General features: G+C 41.5%; 1 protein-coding gene across 4 annotated transcripts in view; it reads right to left on the bottom strand.

The window, feature by feature from the left end:
* Positions 1-17470, bottom strand: part of igsf11 (immunoglobulin superfamily member 11) — a 105516-nt gene that overhangs the window by 10768 nt on the left and 77278 nt on the right. For 3 of the 4 annotated variants that reach the window (XM_073492867.1, XM_073492859.1, XM_073492876.1), the window contains exon 1: positions 4819-4965. In XM_073492867.1, the coding sequence (XP_073348968.1) occupies positions 4819-4857 (39 nt within the window). In that variant the 5' untranslated portion in view covers positions 4858-4965. Of the gene's footprint in view, positions 1-4818; positions 4983-17470 lie in introns of those variants that run through there. The other variant, XM_073492851.1, reaches the window with a different exon arrangement.

Here is a 17470-nt window from a genome sequence, read left to right as displayed (position 1 = left end):
ACTATGTGGAATTTATAATATATATAAAACTACTATAAAATGTTTCTGATGTCAACATCCAAGTCTTCACTACACCTGCAAAACTGCATACATACACATTATTCCCTTTCTAGAGTTGCCTATTAATGGATTACATGTAATCAGAATTAAATCATTGGATAACAAAAAAGAAGTAATTATAACCTGGCTAGATTACATTTTAAAATTGTGTGATTAAACTACAATTACGTTGTCGAAAATTAACTTATTTTTGATTTTGTTTTGTAAATAAGGAAATGTAAAAATCATGAAACTTTTTTCATGATAACCAGTTAACTGATGATAAGCAGGTCTGACACACAGGGTTTCATAGACAAGTGCTTGAGCCTTTTAGTCCAAAATTAAAAAACAGCAGCAGGAAAAAGGTGCACGGAAGAAAATGCATCGGACATGTCTTAGAATACACTAAATACACCTGTAGTTTGTGTGCAATATCTTCACTGTTTGATTCTGAAGTAATGCCAAAGTATTTAGATGACTTTTTTATTGTTAATTCTTTACTAATTTAAAAATTGCCATGTAATTTGTATTCAGTAACTGACTGCTGTACTGTGCTCACCAGCTAACTGTGTCTGACTGGTGTCTGGTACCGTGCATGTAGTCCACAGTGGGTTTTTAGAGCTTTTATTTCTGAAAACAGCAAAAACAACATTATGAGAGTGGTTTGAATGAACCAGAGTGGTTAGTTGGTGACTGGAAAAACCAAAAACCACAAAACTCATGAGAGCTGAGGGGAACTGCAGAATCATGCAACCCCTTCCACATTGTAAATCACTATACCCATTGTATAAAACATTTCATTCAAAAAAATGTAAGTATCACCTGTCCTTAGTATTAACTACTGCAGAGCTCAAGCATCCAAACAGGCTCTATGTAAACCAGGTTGACACACTTTCTCATATACTCTCCTCATTAAGTAATAATACAGCCTATAATGTGAAGTCAACCATGTCGGCTTTGGGCTGTAAACCACAGGGTGACGTCTTTAAACAACATGGCAAGCATCAAGCAAACAACCGACAGGATTAATCTGAGCTATGACAAACAGCTGAATTTGCAACGTGCAGAGAAGCCATAGTGCGCTCCGTGCCGTTGTCCTCTAACGGTGCTACATAAGTTGCGATGTCTCCTGTTATTCGAACACGGTATTCAAATTTGAGCAGAGAGGGATCTGAGTGGTCCGAGTGCACCCGCTAAAGTGCTAACACAGGTCGTGAGAGTTCTGTTCAGTAATTCTTAATGGCTTTTAGCATCAACCGTAATCATTTATGACATTCTCTTCCTCTAAAATGACCTTGTACTTGCGCTGTCACCCCACACAGCACTTTATTTCATCACTCACTTTACAGACAGCTCACCAAATTCACACACAGAACTGTAGCTCACGCAGTGTTTGTTACCTTCTTATGTGCGGCTGCATCGATCGTGTGTGCGTCACTGTGCTTGCGCCCAATGTTCCACATACCACATCTATGTGGACCTTACTTTGTGTATGTCATATATGATATAACACAGTGTGAAGGCATAGCATGACTGTTACGCTGCCTTTTACATGTATCAGCTCCCATCATCGCTCACCTGGCATCTAAAAGTGCATTCATCCCTGAGTAAGTGCCTATACGCGTTTGTGTTCACTGCTCTCTGTAGGTATCTGTGTGCGAAGACAACAGCAAAAGCCTTTATCCACAGGTGTGCACATGGGAGCTTTACTCTGTGATGGGTGCATTTGCGGCTGTATGTAAAAATGCACGTCAGATTTGACACTACTGCGATGCACTCTGCATCTATGTTTGTGTGAAGCCAGTAAATATATATAAGCCCTGCAAGTATGCATGTGGATCTGCACTGCATTTGGACCAGCAGTCTGTCTAATGCCAGTTTGTGTGTGTGTGTGTGTGTGTGTGTGTGTGTGTGTGTGTGTGTGTGTGTGTGTGTGTGTGTGTGTGTGTGTGGTGAGAACAGCTGCGATATAGAGCCTGTCGTGGGCGTGAGGTAATTAGTGCAGAAGATGATTGTATTATTTGGACGGCCGACCAGCGCCGGGGTTCAAAGTGAAGGGAGGCAGGTGAGCTTGTACGGCCTGCAGCTGCATGTTAAACAACTCAAATGGAATCACAGAAGTCCCGCAAGGGGGGAGGAAGAGTGAGAGAGAGAGGGAGGTAGGGAGGGAAGGTGAGAAGAAAAAAAAAAACAGGAAGAAAACAAGAGGAGCAAGCCAGGGAGGGATGATGGTGAGAAGCCAGCGAGACAAATTAACGGCAATAAGAAGAAACTAAAGTCTGAATCATGCTGTGCTTTTGTGTGGAAATTACACTGTCGCCAATGTTCCCAAACAAATTCACAACAGGAAAATGAGCTTCAGGATGCTCTTTGCTGCACAGCTGATACATTGTTTTAAAAGTAGAGATGTGCCACATGGCATTGCTGTCCTGCAAGCCGCAGGGCAACTTGGAAAGTGAGAGAGTTACCTAGACTATGGACACACCTTAAAGGGACAGTACATTCCAAAATCAAAAATACCCATGTGTACTCTTACCTGTAGTGCTATGTATACATCTAGATTGTTTTGGTGTTTGTTGGATTTTGGAGATATCGGCCATAGAGATGTCTGCCTTCTCTCGAATGAAATGGAACTAAATGACAAATGCATTTAAAACTAGAATGTCACTCAGTAGAGTGTATACCTCCTCCGAGGCCCAACAGTTTTCTTTCACTCACTGTCTACTCACCAGTCACATAGATACACTAGATTTTTTTTTCAATCAAGATCCATGCATCATCCCTTTCAAAAACAACCAAAATGTTGAAAAAGGCCCTATCTTACAGTGTTAAAAAAGCGAGACAAAAATGAATGGTTCACGCCAAAAGTTAATGGGGTCTATTCTGGTCCGAGACCCATCTTCTATCCAAGTTTCGTGGAAATCCGTTCAATAGTTTTTGTGTAATCCTGCTGACAAACCAACCAACCCACCAACAAACAAATGGACTCAGTTGAAAACATAACCTCCTTGACGGAGATAAAAACTCATCAGCAGTGTCTCCTTTCAAAAATCTCCATGCTGTCACAACCTCGAGCCTTATTAAGATGCATGCTTCCTTCTGCGCAGTGGTACGGTTGCTTTGATTCGATAGAAATGTAGTTCCTACATGACAAGGTCTACGGATAATGTTGAGTAACCGGGTCATGATTTCTGAAAAGAGGCATCGCTGTTGAGTTTTTCACATGTATTTTTTTGACGGCAGACATCTCTTCAGCCGATATCTCCAAAACTCACATCAAAACACGGATAAAACATACAGATATTTTGATTTTGGGGTGAACTGTCCCTTTAAGCTTACTACTACATCTATATATCTAGTCTTCTAATATCTAATATCTATATATTCTTCTCTATCTATAACCTAACTAATGTCAGAAAGGTGCGTTCAGATGCACCGGAAAGAGAAGTTTTGTGTCTTGTGTATTTTTCCACAAGCGGCCACTACACATGTGGCATAAATGTGCAAATATACTGTATATAGCACGTTAGCTTGGGTTTTCTTTAGTGATAATCACCATGAGCAAGAGCCATTGCTGTCATGTTACTGCTCTGGATGTCCCTCAAGCCCAATATATGTCTTAAATGTGTTCTCATCTTAATTCCAGCCACTAATCTCAATCTGCATCTGACTTCCTGTGTCTTTCTGCAACCTCTGGAATTCTCTTTTCGCTGTATCTGAGCACACCTTAGTACAGATTGAGTCTTGTGTACCTGCTTTGACTGTGAGGTTGGTGTTGGGAAGCAGCATGGACATCCATACAGTAATGTTGCATTAGAACATAAGTCACAATGTATCTCAGTCGTACAGTATACACCTCTGTAAGCATTTAGCCCTTTAAACTCTAGCCTACAATGATATTTTTGCTTATTGTGATGTCACTTCTCGAGTATCTTTAATTACTTCATATCCCTAAAAATCTGTACAAACTAAGCTCAAAGGTCATGTAAGTCAATGAACCAAACTAAATGATAAAATTAATGAAATTATGTCATAGTTTTTAAAAAAATAAATAAAATGTGACTCTTTTTTCATTAAAAACACAAAACATATTAATCCCACAGAGTTTTAAATGCAGAGACATGAACAAAGTATTTTTTTTAACACTCAATAACTTATTTGAGCTAATTTCAAATTTTAGGTTTGGGTTATGCAGAGAGTACTTAGGCATTAGGATAGTTTCATCTACAATATAAATATTTCCCCCAGTGCCTGCAGTGATATTTTTGCTTATTATGATGTTAATTCTTGGAGTATTTCAAATGCACAGTATGCTCACAACAATTAAATACACTAATTCACTAACACTGATTCTTTCAATATTCGTGACAGCATGTTGTTGCATCGTTTTGCAACTCTCATAATGTAACATAATGATGTCATCACGAGAAGCTCTAGCTTTCTGCTGCACAAAGAACAAATGCTCTTGCTAGATCGATTTAAGCAGGACAGAACGATCTCCTGCAGCCAGGTTTGGGCCGGCTCGGGGAGGTCCGTGTTCATAGGGCTGAACAGCGTGCTGCAGCTCTGCCCGTTAACCGTCTCCTGCTGATTAACACTTACATAAATCATAATTATTACAGCAAGTCTCCCAACAGGAACTAAATTGGGTTGCAGAACCCTGTCTGCTGGATTCAAATCTTAATATTTGTCCACACTCCACTTTAACGCACTGCTTCTTTGTTAAAGAAGCCAAAGGGATGCTCTGTCACTAAAGTGCACAAGTGATGGACCCTGTACCTGTTCTGGCTGGTTGGCATTGGACAGTGGTATCACCATCCAGATGATGTTGAGGTTGTTGAGGGCAGCGCTGGTGGTGAAGGAGCAGGGCAGGACGGCTGCTTGGCCACGGGCCACCTGGATGCTGCTCTGGGACACCGTCACATCCAGCGCCCGCACACACACTGCAAGAGGAAGGAGGCAGTGATCAGCGTCTTGACACACAATAGATAGGCACATACAAGGTGTAAAGAAGTCAAAGAAGAGAAAAGAGTGAGCAGAGAAGACATCTAAATGACTATCTCCCAACAGAGCCTTGCTTCCTGGATGCTATTTGACTTAAAGATCGCCCATAACAGCAACAGACTTGCCTTAGTGAGTTACAGATAAAGACAGACACATGGAGAGAGGGAGGCGAGGTCTATAAACCTCCGCCATGTGCACATAAATGTATTTTAAAAAGGGGAAAAAAGTCCTGTTTCATCTCCCTGCCTCCTTTTCATCTTTACAGCAAAGTAAACATGATTTCCGAACCGAGCTCCTGTTTTGAAATGCTCTCAGCAGCTAAACAAACATCCAGACCACACTGTGAAGGATCACATGAAATATGTAATAGTTAAATGGGGAAACACGATAGGCTGTCTCTTGAGTTATTCATTTCCTAAAACAACTTGCTCCTTGCTTCTTTCACCAGAACACGGTCTGTATCAATACATGCTGAATGAACATGACAAGAGGGGATAGCGATGGTTATTTTAGATACTATTCACTGCTTCCTGTGCACATGCAGCACACTTAGCAACCATCGTAGCTTGTTGTGTTGTGCAACAAAAGGTCTATCTTCTTAAACTAAGGAAATGAGGAGCCGCTTTCCTCATCTGGGCTCAGCTGTCAGCCCTAACAGACCCACAGAGACAAATATGTACAAGCAGCATCCTATTTCTAGACCAGCTAAAGACATTACAGCCTAAATTAAGTTAGATCTCCCCCGCAAGCAGTATCCATGTCCAAAAACCCCAATGGGAAGTAATCTTATCTAAACATGGTGAGGAGGATGATGGCACTGATATGATTACAGATAATTGATCATGTCCTGTGAATCGTCCTTGTTAGTGATAATGTAAGATGATGATCTTGCGATAAGCCAATGGTAGAAACCACCAGCACGTCGTGTGTGTGTGTGTGGTATGGCGGGACTCAGAAGTGCAAGCAGTGACCACCTCACACAACAAAATATAAGTCTCGCAATCCGGTTATTTGCATTATTTCTTCGAGGTATTTTCCATCTTCTGAGAATTTCAGGCTTTGACTGTCATTTCTGCCGAATCTGGGTTTTGCATATCGCCGTCTTGTTCTAGCCGACAGACTGACTGTTGCTCCCGCTCTTTCTGTCCGAAAACCTGCCGACTTCCTACGCTTTCCTTCTGCTGGCATACACCGCACGCCCTGCAGGCTCACTGCTGGCACAGGGGAGATAGGCAAGGCTCGAACTGCTCTGCTCGGTTATGGTTTGTAAGACACACACGACTGTGAAAAGGCTCCCCATAGATTATGCAAGCAATTTCACTTCAAGCCATTATATTCCACTGGAATGTCAATATGGCTCATTTACAGAAGTGTCATCCCTCACTGTAACTCAATTTCTACAATAAGACTGTACGTAAAGCAGCACGACAGTCGACCCGGGCACGTACGTCACAACGCAGCTAATGAGCTCCCATTACCCCCTCATGACATTTACAATCTCAGACCATCATTACAAATATAATAAATAACAAACTCTTAGCTCACTACTCTAATCTGATCTCCTTCTATCCTCGGTGGGCACAATGTTCACTTCATGCGCAGAATCAATCTTTGTTCCTATTGGAGGATTAACGGCAAAGAGGTGGTAGTTCATATGAAAGGTCGACCTTAACAGGATGTGCGATGGTATTGGCAGCATGAGATCAGTTTTAGAGTTTATTTGCACGGCCACATTGAAATTAAATGTGTTAGATTTGGGGAGGAAGAAAAGTGGAACAGAAAGAAGGAATTAAGGAAAGAAAGAAAGAAAGAAAGAAAGAAAGAAAGAAAGAAAGAAAGAAATCCTAGAGGAATGAAGATAGAAGGAGCATCTTATCGTCCTTAAGCCTCCTGCAAGGCAGCAGTCTCTCAAGCCCACAACAGCTGGAGGGCTCATTTCAAAACACTGGATTAGGGAACCTCTGTGCACAGAGCCTGTAAGCTCCCACGACCCAAGACGAAACACACACACACACACACACTCAAAATCACAACCAAGCACAACACACACACACATGCTGGCAAACACTTGCACACATACAACGTGCACATGCCCTCCACATGACCACCCACTTCCATGCGCGCATATTCAAACCCATCAGCGCATGTCGTCGTCGGTGACATGTATGGCAGCCCGTTAGGGACAGATCTAAGACACAGAGAGGGGAATGGCTCGACAGCTCACAAACTAAACATTGCTTGGCATTGCCTCATTATTGCACACACTTCTGCCAAAGCTTTATGGCAGTTCTGCTCCTGGAGCGTGTCCGGTAGACGACCGCTCTTCCAGAATGAATACTGTACAGAGCGAGCGAGTCATTGTCTAATATGGCCACACGGATAAAAAAATTTAAAAAATGCATTAGCTACTGTATAATATGCAGTGTGTGATTGTGCATCTGCAAAAAATAAAGCTGGCAACAGACTATGAAAAGCTTTCAAAGACAGGCCAGGTTTTGGTTCAGTAGCTGTTACCTTGCTCTCACCCTGTTTTCTTCTTTTTTAACACGTGTCTTTGCTGTTCTCGCCGAGGGCCGAGTGCAGCACACAGCCCTGCATTCTTTTTCATGTCTCCTGGCTAAATGTAAAGCTGTAATGTAAATGAGCTGACCATTTCACTGGATTTACCATCCAACATCTTGTTCCCTCCTGCTCATTTCTCTAGCCCCGAGCTGCCCCGAGGCACAGCTCAGCCGGACCAACACCAGCCTGACTGACAGGAAACAGCAAAAACTAAACACGCTCACACTGCCCACAGTTATGTAAACCTGTTATAGATGAGTGCTGCATTATCGCTTTTATTAGCCCACAATAACATTTAAATTACAAGAAATATGTTGACTGCAGTAGCTGTTTAGATATAGATTTGAAAAATTAAGACTTCATTATTGCCTCAATATGCAAAATGTAGACCTTTAGTGAGTTATCTGCTGCAAACATTTACATGCAGGAGCTCAGGAACACTGTCAAGATGAGATTGTGTGTCTGTGATAAGATAAAAAATAAAAAAAAACCTTAAAGAAAGCCATCTGATCATCTTTACAGGTAAATGTAAAACTTCTAGAAAGTGTATCCCTCTTATAAACATCAACTTATATCCTGTTGTTTTTTTCCATATTGCATGTTTTTGCCAATAATAAAGCAAATAAAAATATAGAGAATTTGTGTGAAAAATAAATTCATTTCACCAAACATTATTTTACTTGTAAGAAAAAAGTTTTACATTCTTAATCTGATTTTTAGTTTTTAACATTTTTCCTGTTGCTGTTAGTTTAAGATGCCATGTTCATTAAAAAAGACTTGGAGCCCTGACAATTAATCATAGACGGGAGATACTCAGCATTTGTGATCTCAGTGTTTAGTAGAGAACAAAGAGCAGAGTAATGGACAGAGGATGATGGAGGGGGGGACAAAGTGGTGTGCAGAAAAAAGTTTGGGCGGTAACGGTCAAGGACAAGGAAGAGAAAAGTGCAAGAAAAAGGGAGGGACAGAAGTCAGATAGGGAGGCGCAGAGAGAGAGAATAAATCAGAAGAAAGAGATGAAAAGGGGGAGGAGTGAAATTGAGGATAGAAGGGAGGAGGGAGGATGCTGCTTTTTTCCAGAGAGGCCTAATTGATAAAGTCACCCCAGGCAGCGCTGGCAGTGGTTGTGGAGTGAAGGAGAGAACCAACAGCGTGGCTCAGTTAAAACAGCTCTCTCTCCTCATTCAGGAGCCAAGTGTCAAAACTGCTGTTGATTAATGCATGAGAAAACCATACACCTCAGAGAGCATGGAAATCTGTGTGTGTGTGTGTGTGTGTGTGTGTATGTGTGTGCGCTCACTCACTCAGACAAACTAAGGCGCAGCCATGATGGGATGGAGAACAAATGCAGGTTGAATACAACACTTCCACTCTCTCACTCACTCAAACACTCACTCTCTCTCTCGCACACACACATGCACGCAGACATTCCTCGCTTGGCGAGTCATTTGCATCCTCTGTTTTTATTCATGTGTCTCTTTTATTCATAGGCTTTACTTTTATTTCAGTTTCAAACAGATGCTGTGATGTGATGAGCCTCTGGCACAGCTTCACTGGGTGGGCTGGGACACACACACAGGCACGGAGACACACCTACTGTACACATACATACACCTGTTTAAGTGACATGATTGATGATGGTGCTAAAAGCCTGACTTAAGAAAGGCAACAGACTACGCATCGATACATATGTAAAAGTGAGATATATCTTCGTTTTCTGACCAATTGTCTTCTTCTTTGCAGGCAAAAGTGAATTAATTTTTCAACTTTGGCCTGAAATTTACACCCAATTACCATTTATCTGTCCTCGACATACTGTAGTGATAATATATACGTTTTAAAAACAGGAGGCAACTTTAAAAACAGATCACTCGAATGGTTTCATGCGTGATAGCCACCTTTCGTCAGCTGTGCTTTCTCCGAGCGTGAGACCTCTTTAAAAGAGAGACGAGTAAGAAGGAGCGATGAGAGATCGAGCATAAAATCATCTATCTCCTGCTTCAGGCGGGACAGTTGGCAGCTCTGATCACGTTTCATGTTTAATCTGCATCCTTTAAGAATCCTTCTTCGGACTCGAGCGCTAATTGCGACCGCTCTCGTGCTTTAACCTCCATACCAGAAGTCAATCTGCTGCGAGGACGAAAAATAGCAAAAGCATGAAATCAAACACAAGCATGAACTTATCTACACATGGATTCATGTGCAACCGGGCACCTGTGCCCACACACAACCGGAGCTCTGTGTCCCACTCTCTTGCAGGAGACCCGGGGGCTTCACGATGAGCTGTGTTTGTGTATGGCTGACCCTGCGATGCTACCGCTGCCCGTGAGGCACCAGGGCGAACCAACAAGCGAGCAAAGACATCCGTGTGAAACTCAGGTGGTGTAGTTGTGTACCCAGCTGCTCGATGGCAACTCATCAAGCGCCATGCTCAAAGCACTGCTGAGGTAAAAAATAAAGTCACAGGCCAACTCAGTTTCTATCCTGAAAGGGTATTTAATTACTGTATACTGCTGTAGCAACTTTCTCATCACTGTGTTAGTCTGTGCCCACTAAGAAATTCTATCAATCTTTTCCAATGGTTCTTTGCTTTCTGCATAGTTATATTATATACACATTTATAAAATGATTTTAATGGAAATTCAAGAAGATTGATATCACTCTCATATCTGCCCGTTAAGCCAGGAGATGGTTAGCTTAGCTTAGCTTTGCTTAAAGACATTAGACAGAGGGGAAGCAGCTCGCACGGCACAGTCCAAAGGTAGGGGGGTCATGATTTCAAAAGCAAGATCAGCGATAGTATTTATTTATTTTTTTTACCTACTTGGTCCCTCATGTAACTGCAATAGTGTCGGAGATTGTTGGGTCTATTCTTTTTCAGAGATCCTTTACTGACTTCGTTGTTAAGAGGGTTTACTCGTGACAGATTGGAGAAACTTTGCAACCCCACTGAATTTCTATCTTTTGTTGTTTAAACCAGAGTCATGGAAATTGAATCGATTCGTAGAGTTAGAGAATCATGACACCCCTATCCAAAAGTGAAATAACATGCCCAGATGTCACATCTCGTTTAGTCAATCCGTTGTTTTACGTGGGTTAATGTTCTGGACTATTTCTTGGAAGTGGCACAGTGATTTTCTGCAGTCTAAACGGGAAGTCACTGCGCCCGGCCAAGAACACAATTTGTTGTTTGCACACTCTAGTTTTTGTTGAAACTAAACAAATAAGCTACATTGTGTTAATTAGTGAGTTTCAGAGGTGGTGGTACTTGGACTTTGTTGGCTTTGGACAGCTGTTTTCCCCTGTTTCCATTCTTTATGCTGAGCTAAGATAACCAATGTCTGGCTGCTTCTAATTAATGCACACACACACACACACACACACACACACACACACACGCTGCCAATCTCCTCAACTCATTCTCAGCAAGAAAAAGAGTGAGAATATTTTTGAAAAATCTCAATTCATATCTTTATGCTGACCATCTACCTGCCAAACACATAAACATATAGTCTAATATAGCCTCTTGAATAACCACCATCTGCTCATAATAAACCTATCACTCCCCTTCTCTAAATAAGGCTGTGAGAGGATGTTACATGCACGGTCACAACGCAACTTCTCTTCAAACCACCAAATTATGGCAGCAGGCTGGTCCATGAATCAATATGACTAAACTCTCTCCATTGTTCAGTCTTATTTGGCTGGGGGGATTTTGGTGGGTCAAAGGGAACTCAGACGATGATGTCAGCTTAACGTCTGCCAGAGGTTTTTGCTCACATGACTCTGCCCATTTTAATCCCTCCTTTTTCCTTTTCCCTCCTCTCTTCTCTTTTCCTACATTTTTCCCTCCTCGGTCCATCCGACAAACCTCACCCGATGAAAAAGCCTTAAAAAAAAATCTCTTGCTCATCCTCCCTCTCATCCCCTGCCCCGCCCCTCCTAGTTGACCTATTAGCCACAACAGCCAACTCCCTTGCAGGGCCCTCTGACTAGCCTACATAGCTTAATACTCTCCTCTAAACTGTACTGAGTGTGACTCGCCCAGCTTACTGCACTCCTAATGCACTACTACTACAAATACAAGGCCTCATAGCCCACATACGAGCTATAGCATGGATCGGTCACACTATCTGCGTACGGCCTCAATTTTACAGTTTTACAATCATGCACTGATAGCCCATAACTATTCATTAATAATGCAGTGTAAAGATATTAAATTTAACCAAACAGGCACAAAACAGATGTGTCTAATAAGTATGAAGAAGTAATAAATAAGATTAACGCTCATTTCAACGATACTGGTGATGATAACTCACCAGAAAGTTTTTCCCCTTTTTTTTCGTACATTAAATATATTCTATACACGCCTCTAAGTCTGGTCTCATGTTAGACACAGCATGCATCACATGAGTAGCAGAACGTCCCTCATGAAACAGCCGTGCAGCTGATTACTGTAGATTTAATAGTTTTTCTCTTCATTGAATATACATGATCAGTCTACTGCGCTTAAACTCAAAGTTGCACAATAAGTGGTTGTCTGTCAGAGCGGTTTACTAGATGCCAAAACACACTAGTTTTGTGCAGGCAAAAATGCACACAGGAAATAAGACGAATCAAGCGGTGATTAAGAGGTATAATACGCTATTTTAATATGACATTGTAACATAATTGTTTCACAAATGACTCCTCACTTAGAGTGTTAATTATTCTGTAATTTTGTTTTTTCTTTTTTAAAAAGAAGGTAACTTTCAGTATTTCTAAACGACAATCGCTTGTGCGAATGAAATGAACGGGTGATCAACCAAACTAGTGTGCTCGGCTGTGTGCAGTGAGCGAGCAGAAGGTTAAAGTAGGCCACTGCCCTCGTGCACAGATAAGCCCGGGCACTGGAAGACTGCTGCTAAAGCAGCAAACAGATGGCTCTGCACATGCAGCCCTGGACACACATATACACACACACAATGTCCAAAAAACATCAAGTACCAACTTCAGTGGAGTACACTAATCACAAATATACAGCTCTAATCAAAAACATCACTCCCATGCTTGCTCATACAGCCACAAAACATGCTGTTTTGCAAATTGCCAACACATGTTACTCAGTATGTTGTTTCACATGACAGCTGAGGAACCAGACCTGGATCCCCTCTGTCAGCCTCCAGCCACCTTGCAGCCTTCATACCGTCTCCATGTGTAGTAGCTCCATTCCCTGTCAGACTTGCATGTTTGGCAAACCTGCCACTGTGTCTGTATGTAAATCTAACATCCTGGCAGGCATACTGATCTGCCAGTAAGATGACATGATTGGCAGGGGGCTCTATTTTGCTATTTGGCAGCTGCCATCCTCAAGTCCCTTTTGAGTGGGTGACAACAGCCTGGTTCCGCCAAAGATGCCCAAGCAAAGCAGTACAGTCGGTGTCCATGTCTGGTATGTAGGTAAGGCTACAGGTTAGAGTTAGCCCCTTTTGTTGATTTGTATAAGATTGTTTTAATTGTTGCATAAATTGCATTAGGTATTTCACCCTTAAATAAACCAAAGCAACCAGCATGCAGACTGGTTTGTAAAGGCACATTTCCCATTAAACTATTGCAAAGGTATTATCTTTAAGTTGTTTGAAACACCCTCAGTTTGACCTAAAAGTGTTGTGTTGTGGAAAGACAGTGTCTCCCTCTCTGTACTACATGTCGGCAGGTAAGGCCAGACTCCTGGCACTCTCTCTACCGTCTGCACGGCACAGGTTAACGCAAATAAAGTCTAAGCTTCTCAGTCGGCCAGCCAGAGCCCCACAGCGCCAGCCAGCAGATAATACTAGAAGACTATTCCTGGAACCAGCGTTTAGCCTAAGGCAACCTTGTCTGATGCCCCTTAGTCAGTAATTGGCTTGCAGGGAGACACTGCTCTCTCTTTCCCTCTCTTTTTAATTGTCTTTTTCTTTGTTCTTTTCTTTGTTTCTTTTCCCACACTCATTCTGCCCAGTTTGATCTCCCCCTCGTTGCGTCTCTCGCTTCCTCACTACAGTTAACTCTCCGAATTAGAGACAGTGATTTTAAGCCCACCAACACTGGCCGGGCCACCTGGGAGCAGCAGCGCTTCTGCAGGTGATTTGGTCAGCACAGTTCTCCGGCAATAAGAGCCCATGATGATTTATCGTCTGTTTGAGTCCCTGTGTGGCTCACCTTCGAGATGAACCCTTGCTCAATTCAGTGCCATTGATGTGCTGGTGTTATCAGAGGAAAGCAGAGCTGCTGGGGGGTAATTCTTGTATCTGATTTCAGATATGTTAAAGTGGTTGAATTTAGAATTTTTAACTACTTAACATATGACCTATCTTTATTTTTTAATTACTAAAAAGTCAGTTCTTTTTAGCCTTTTTTTTTTAGCCAGGTAAGAGTTGCTGAGAGTGTTGCATCCTGCTCCACACTCACATGGTGCAGTTCCCTGCATTCACGCTGTGACTGAGCTGACTGAATCCTGTGGACCACATTATACAGTATCAGCATGTTAAATTAAATACATGCAGTAAATTGGCTTTATTTGTCAGGCAACTATGAAACACAGAACAGTGTAATGGGAGAACTTGGGGGTAAGTGGTGGCTGTCTGGGAAAATACAGGTGAAGATGCATTCAGTTGCCAGGATAAAATGTTGGCAGTTAACTTTCTGCAAACCACCGATATGTTCACATTTGCACGGCTACGTACCATATTGACGCTTCTCCAATAGGCATCACATCAAATGCACATTACATGCTTATGACCAGACTGTCACATCTGGAGGTGGAGGCGATGGTGGCTGCCAGGCCAGTGACAGCAGTTCAACATTTGTATGCATGGCACCACTGGATATTTTTAAGCGGATCATGGGGCAATTTCCAGCCGTTTTTGAGGGGACAAAACAGGTATTTTAAGCCAAAACATGACCTTTTCCTCACCCTTACAAAGATGATTGTGTGCCTGTAACTAACCAGAGCATAAGCACAGTGTTGTCATAAGGTAGAATAGGAAACTCAACCTAAAGAAGCGCAAATTTAAAGTTTCAAAATTTCTGTGGTTTTGCAGAAGTGTACTTTGTAAATTTTCATTCTGGTGCTTGGGTTGGGATTCATGTGACACTGGAGTTAAGATAATGATGGAGTGATGGGTGTACGGAGAGTGGAGAGAGGAAAAACAGAACCAAGCACCAAAATACACCTTTTAAACAGCCTGTGCAAATTCTCAACTCACATTCAGCTTTTAATCTAGTATGCAGTTGTTGTTTTTTTTATTTATTTTTTTTTAACGTAGCTTCAGATTAGTAGAATTGGTCAAATTCTCTGGTACCGATGTTGCATTTTAGCCTGTTAGCCGACATCTGTCAGCAGTAACCATGTAAAAAATGCCTCTTTAAAAGCCATAGAGGTAGTGGAGGCGGTGTGTCTGACCAGTCCCGAATTAGAGTGTGTGTTCTGAGGACAGCAGGATATCAGTCAGTCAGACAAGGATGGAGTCAATCAGGGAGCTGTAGTCCAGACCAGACCAGACCCCACCAGAGCTGCAGCTACTTCAACATCTCTCACAGGAAAATGGATCGACTTTTTTTAATTTTGTCAAAATGGCATCTGTCGCGACCTGTCTTTCTCTCTTTTATTTCTTTCTTCCTTCCTGTCATCTGACCTTCCTCCATTCCTCCTGATTAGTAAAAACAACACACCCTATGTTTAAGGTTAGTCTCGTCAAACTTGTGCTATATTTGAAAGCACTGAAGACCCTTGGACTGCACTTCACCAGCTGTCGCACACACACACACACACACACACACACACACACACACACACACACACACACACACACACACACACACAGGCACAAACTCGCCCCAAACTTTATTTTCCCCAGTGTCAAACAGGTTTGCGATCACCCTGTGGACAGCTGCTCTCAGCTGACTCCACCATGACACACGACCAGCCGAGTGATACATGCTGTTATTTAGAGACGAAATAACAACAACTATTGATTCCTCTCAAAAAGCCATTTTGATCTCATTTAAAAATCTTTTGGCTTCCTCCACTGTCTCATTTTTCAGACACCATTTACACACCAGCGCAGTCATCTGTTGATTAATTGTTTTAGTGGATCCAGGAACAGAGGGGGGGACGGGCTGACACAGATTCTTTCAAAATAGACATTTCCTATTTCCATTTCTGTGTAAACAAGAACTCTCAATGAGTAGTGCACTGATGAAAGTTTGCAGTGGCAATAAAAGCTCATAAGGGAAGTCGTGAGAAGCATATTTTATGTGATGCTATAACTGGAAATACATAATCATTTCCAATAATAGCAGAGCTCAGCCTCCTATTCACTGTATCGCATTATACGAATAAGTTAAGATGTAACATTTACTTAAGTACTGTACAGTACATTTTTAAGGTATATGTACTTTACTTGAGTATTTCTACTTTCTGCTACTTTATACTTCTACTCCATTACATTTATAGCAAATATTGTACTTTTTTACTCCACTTCATTTATTTTATTAGCTACTAATTACTTTGCAGATTGTATGAACTCAATTTCAGAGGGAAATAGTGTGCTTTTTTTCTTCCTCTTCATTAATTTCACAGCATAAGTTACTCTCCAGATTATGATTTTCTAAACAAAATATATTATGCAGTACATTTATTGTTATTTTTTTAAATAACTACTGCTGATATAGTACATTTACATACAAATACATTTACAGTATACAAATACAGTAAATACATTTACTCAAGCACTGTAAGATTTTCACTCAAGTGCTATTCATATGGGTGATGTTCACCAAAGTAATATTTTAACACGATATCTTTGCTTTCACTCAAGTATGACTATTAACACTGTTAAATACCCTTTGCTACATTCTTGCCACTGAAATAATAATTAATGATAGCATAATAAGGCGAGTACACCGTTTCACAGAGCATTAGCAGTTAGTTCTTAATATCCCGTCAACTTGGAATGTGAAATAAATATTAAAATATCCTTGATAATTCAAATATAAATAAAATAAAACCACACAACCAAAACAATAAATAAAATGTGAAAACAAAAACCACTGAGGTGCTGTGCCCAAGTCTTATAATGGTAGGAAAACCCTGCTAGTTATTCTGGCATCATGTTGGCTAAAATGTATGTACTGTATACAAAAACGCATGTAAATAAAATGGGTCAACGAAGATGATGAAGGTGATGTACATCGGTGAGTCTGATAAGATAAGTTATATACAATAGGATGCGCATGATGAGTCGATCATTTTCACGACAGGCCTGAACTGTGTCACTACTTTGCTCTCTCTCTTTAATTTCTCCTCTCTCTTTTTTTTTTCTCCACCAGCTCTGATCTACTACTGACCAGAAGTTAATAAAAAAAACAAAGGTACATACTGTATGAAATAGTTATTCAGAAAAAAAATTATTCTGCTCCCACCCTTTGAAGTGTGCTTGTGCCGAGGTGTTGACCGGCATGGTGATGCTTTTCTTACTTATTCTGCTGTTTGATGTTTGATGTAGGTCAAATGCTGGCTCAGCAAAACACTGGGAACCAGCCTACATCCTCATTCTGCACACTGGTCAAATTTACATCCCATTTCATTCAGAGGAAACTTTTACTGTACAGTAACACACACACGCGCGCACACACACACCTCTGTCGTTCTTCTACTATTCAGCAAAAAACAGCTCTTAAAAAATACACAAACACGCTGAGTCGGCTCTCTTAAGTCAACGAGGGCTCTTTCCCAGACAGCAAAAGAACCAGGAAGTCAAAGTCACCACCGCCAAAGCCTGATCACTGAAGGGAACTTTCCTCACACTCTGATCTGATCTGTCAAAGCCAACTCTTTACGTCG

Source organism: Pagrus major, chromosome 2, assembly GCF_040436345.1.
Source record: "Pagrus major chromosome 2, Pma_NU_1.0".
NCBI lineage: Eukaryota > Metazoa > Chordata > Actinopteri > Spariformes > Sparidae > Pagrus > Pagrus major.
Note: the sequence above shows the minus strand (reverse complement) of the source record. Positions and strands in the feature narration are given on the sequence as shown.